We start from the raw sequence: 4,719 nt of genomic DNA on the forward strand, positions 1-4,719 counted from the left end.
TTGTGAGGAGAAGAGGCAGCGTTGTAACGAATGAAATGGAATTGAGAGGATGGTAGTTCTTGTGGATGGAGGATCATGGAGCTAGCAACGACTGAGATAAGAATAAAGGTAGAGGCATAAAAGGGTAGTGTGGTGATGTTGGCGCAGATCAAAGAGGAGGGAGTTGTGCAAGAGGAAATGTCTGAGAGAGTGACATGGAAAAGGAAAAGAGAGAGAGATTAGATTTACAATTCCACCTTTTCATCCCATTCCCTTAGTAGTAGAATATTATAAAGAGTTAGATCTAGCCTTTTCTTTTATGCAGGAGGCTAAAAATAAGGACATTTTGGACTTTAGGTTCTAGTTTGTTGGATTTTCCAATTGGTTAACACCAAAAGTTTCAGGTCTTGGTTCAATTGACAAACGTGATCCATCCTCTCTAAATTTTATCTCCATTTGAGTTACAATTGCTTAATTGCTAAGAGTGTGAGCTTAATTTAATCTATATTCCTGAAATAGGTTGATGTGAGGTTGGGTTGATGGTGCTACTAGGCCACCCATGAGTTCCCACTAGTTCTAATTTTTGATCTATAAGGAGCAACGAGTACTAGCTTTGACTAGAGTCATATTACCACTATATTTTGAATATTTAACAATAATAGGAGACCTGATTTTGCTATTGTTAGAGGATTAGATTCATTATACATTGAGGACAATAAAAATGTGAAATAGTTCAGTTGTTTTGACATGGTATCAGAGAATGTTTTCTAACCCAGGATCTCTTTCTAACACACAATCTCTTTTAAACTCCAAACCTCAGCATTGGGGGCCATTACCACAAGTCCCTTGTCCATGTGTTTCCTAGCCAGCTTCGAAATGTTCTGCGAATTTTTAGGAGCATCTTGTGCTCTAGCTCTAGCGACACCAGTATCTCCCACCTTAATCTCCAGCTGAGGCTCATCTAAGGTGATGGTGAATGTATCACTGTCGTTACCTGTTTCAAATTGGGACTACATCTCACGATATGACAATTCATAGCTCGACAAACTGTTGTATAGTGTTATCTTTTCAGATTGGGAAAAAGGATGTTAAAAGACCGGATTTAATTCGTGTTCTATTCTGGTTTGTTAGTTTAGGTTTTATTTGTGTACTTATTGTGAAAATCCTTGCCCATACCTAACCAAATTTAAGACGTGTTCTACTGTTTCTATCTGACTCAAGAAAACTCCACCCAAACTGCGTTGGTTTTGGTCCATTCAGGTAAAAATGTTTTTGATTTGCACCTTTAGTTGCATTGGAACTATATAACATGGTACCTACTTTACATTTTTTTCACATAATGGAACTATATGACATGGTACCTACCTTACAATTTTTTTTTCATTCTCTCACATAATGTCTACTTATTATGAGTTTCTACTCATCATGAGATTGTTGTTTACGTGTGACCTTGCCTTATTTACAAGTGCATACTTTACTTAGATGCAACTCACAAAAACATTTGTATGTCAGGCTAACCGAGAGCGGATGAGTTCACGTCAAAAGGAGATCCACCGTATACAGAGGTTTCAGAGGCTTAAGATGGAACATCAGGAGATAGATAAGAGGATTGAGGCATATGAACAGCGGTTAAAGCGGTTCAAGGAGTTTGAAGAAAAGGTAAAGGCCAGGAGGGAATCTCGATATGATTATTTGAAGGGGGCTGGGTATAAACTGCCAATTTCAGTGGTATGTTTTTTTTTATTTATTAATATTGATGTTTCACTCAGATAATTTTTATTTCAAGATTTCAATGTTTCTGCTATCATAAATAAACGAAAAATGAACACCTCTTTTGGTGAGGTGATGTCAGCTTGTCTCTTGACCATTTCATGCACATTGAACCTGTTGTTATCAATTTTATCTCAATGATACTTCCAAAGTGTGAAGTATCTCCATGTTGATGGGGTTGCATAGACCTTATTTGCTCTAACCGAGGACAATTAAACTTGTTTTTACTCTCTTCTATTAACTCACTATAACTAAATGTCATCTAACTTTTAAGAGAGTTTCATCTGACAATTTTGGTGCATTCATGTCTTACCCTACAGAAAACTGTGGTTGTTATCCATGTTATGTGATGGAAAATGTGCCAGCTAAAGTAGTAATCTGGCCATTCCACTAGTAGCTTAGTGGTGCAAGTTGGACAGTATATAGAACTATTAACTCAATGTTATCGAATCAAACTTCAAGATATTCTCTTTATCTCACAAAATCTTCTATGCCGTTTTGTATCTTATTCTTCTGAAAATTATATGGTTGTTCTATGTTCTGTAATGTTCTTCTGAAAATTATATGGTTGTTCTATGTTCCGTAATATTCTTCTGAAAATTATATGGTTGTTCTATGTTCCGTAATAGAACTGAGCTAGTAAAGCAGCAACCTGGCCGTTTCACTAGCAACTTATGGTTGCCAACTGTTTCATAAAATTACCAAACTTAATCCATGACATAACCACTGTATTAAACTGCAAATGACAAAATACTAGTTTTTCCAGAATCTACTTTGAGGTTTTAGCAGCCAAATGTAAACCAAGCAGCTCGATTTGCTTCATTGCACGATGCAAGCAATTGTGAGCTCCGACTACTGAAGTAGCGCCTAGATAGGTTGTCTCCAGAGCATCTAATATGCTGTATTTAAACATTTCAAATGTAAGAGGTTAAGCATGTCAACTTTCTACCTCCTTGGTCTGACCCTAGTCTTCAACTCTCCATGCATAAACTACCAGCGAAAATTGGATACAGCCAAGTCGACATCTACTTGGAATTCTACGTGCTCTGCATCTATTTCCAGGATTGATCAGGCTCTGTCGCTATCTAGTTCGTTGTTCTTTCTTTTCTACCTCCGTTGTTGGAAGCTCTTTGATTTCTTTAAGACAGGTATAACTTTATTTTTGTTTTTAATTGAAAATTTGGTGTTCCTTAATTGATTCAGATGGACATCAGATTATTAACTGATTATGTTACTCAAAGTTTTTTTTTGGATTTACTTTCATTTGGCACTATTTTCATACACTTATAACTAATGTGCTTTTCAGGTTCTGCAGCAAGTTCTCCAACCGGAGTGAGAATTGCTACGTCAGGACTTAATGTGGTTCTGCACAAGTGAGTATTATCGAGGTTGCTTTATTTATTTATATTATCATTTCCATTAGCAATGCAAAAGGATATAAATATCCATGAATGATGGGATGCAATATTGATATTAAATATCTGTACTGGATGTGGATACGGATAGGCGTATCATTTAAAAAAAAACTATAGGATAAGAATACAAATATGGACAAAGGATAAGAATATGGGTATCCGAATACCTGTGTTGACCGGATTGTTAAAATTGTTTCAGCTTTTAATTGGTGGATCATTTGAAACCGATTTTCATGACCTGAGATATAACTTTTAAGTTTGTAGATGCATTGAATGTTTTGGTCAACTATGATATGAGAAATTTTATTTTATTTAGACCAGCATATGTACTTTTGAATCGTATGTGTTTTTCCCATATCCTATATGTGTCCAGATCTGTTTCCTCCTATTAGATTTGTTCTATATCTGATTTGGTGTTCCTTGCAGAAACCCATCGGCACGCAATGTCCACATTCATGATTAGTAAGCGGATGACTGTCATATCTAATCCATGTCCAAATCCATTTGCAACCCTTATTTTTGTACATATAATACTCGGATTCCAGTGGAATAAGATCTCATAGTTAAAATATATGTCAAGAATTTCTAAGATATTTCTAATCATTCTTCATTTCCATGACCCTTTTAAGTGTGATTATACTAGTGAATTTGCTTCTGCCCTTGTTCTTTACGACGAATGACGGCTGCTTTTCCATCTTATTTTCCACTACCACAACTTACATAGATTTTATGCACTTCTCTGGTAATTGTCAGTGCACTTGTCGCTTTCAACACAGAAATCTCCTTTTTCTGAAACCTGGTCGCCGAACTATTATTTGTCCTGTCATTGTTTTCTTCTAGAGTTTCAATCTTGGTTTCCTAATTTTGCTTTCTGTCTTTTCTGTATTTTAGAGGAGAGGATCAACGCCCAGGCTCTGCAGATCTTGTTCTTCACCGTCAACTCCCAGCATTATTAGGTTTTGACAAGGATCAACATTCTGTTTAAGTGATTTCCTCCCTGCTTGAGTTTGTCTGTGACCAACTGCCAATGTTACAAAAATTATCAAACTGGGACTCAGTTTGTTTCCTCATATTAAGGGGATTGCATTATTTTGGTTCTGCAATTTGGGATGCCTGTGGAGGAACACATCAGTAGTCTCCTCAACACGCTCTTTTTATCTGCTTTTCGTTTCATGATAATCTGTTTCATGATAATTGCTAGATCTATATGTATAAGCTCCTATAGCTAATTATCATGAATTAAGAGCATTGTTTTTGTTGGTGGCTTTTGTTTATAATGCCGAAGGCTTACCGCTTACTTTGAAAGCCAGGATAATTTATAAGTTCTCATGCACTCAAAAACAAACTTTACCTACTTAAATCCAGACTATAGAATACAGTTGTGATGTCCCTGGTTTCACACAAGTCTGCAGTCCAAGGTGAACCCAGAGATGTTAAACCTGCCATGCACCCACATTGTGCATAAACATGTTTCACCAATCACAGCAATATCATCCAGTGGAATCAAATAGGAGTGCAGGTACAAAACAGGCAAAATAAGGGAATAAATGTAATA

The 4,719-nt window shown here is 36.3% G+C and overlaps 1 protein-coding gene across 2 annotated transcripts in view; it reads left to right on the forward strand.

The window, feature by feature from the left end:
* Positions 1-4,438, forward strand: part of LOC109833840 — a 32,175-nt gene extending 27,737 nt beyond the window's left edge. The window contains exons 3-6 of one of the 2 annotated variants that reach the window (XM_020401669.1): positions 1,492-1,638; positions 2,747-2,897; positions 3,056-3,122; positions 4,056-4,438. In XM_020401669.1, coding sequence (XP_020257258.1) covers positions 1,492-1,638; positions 2,747-2,897; positions 3,056-3,122; positions 4,056-4,149 — 459 coding nt within the window. In that variant the 3' untranslated portion in view covers positions 4,150-4,438. Of the gene's footprint in view, positions 1-1,491; positions 1,708-2,746; positions 2,898-3,055; positions 3,123-4,055 lie in introns of both variants that reach the window. The other variant, XM_020401668.1, reaches the window with a different exon arrangement.

This window comes from Asparagus officinalis, chromosome 3 (genome assembly GCF_001876935.1).
Source record: "Asparagus officinalis chromosome 3, Aspof.V1, whole genome shotgun sequence".
Classification (NCBI taxonomy): domain Eukaryota; kingdom Viridiplantae; phylum Streptophyta; class Magnoliopsida; order Asparagales; family Asparagaceae; genus Asparagus; species Asparagus officinalis.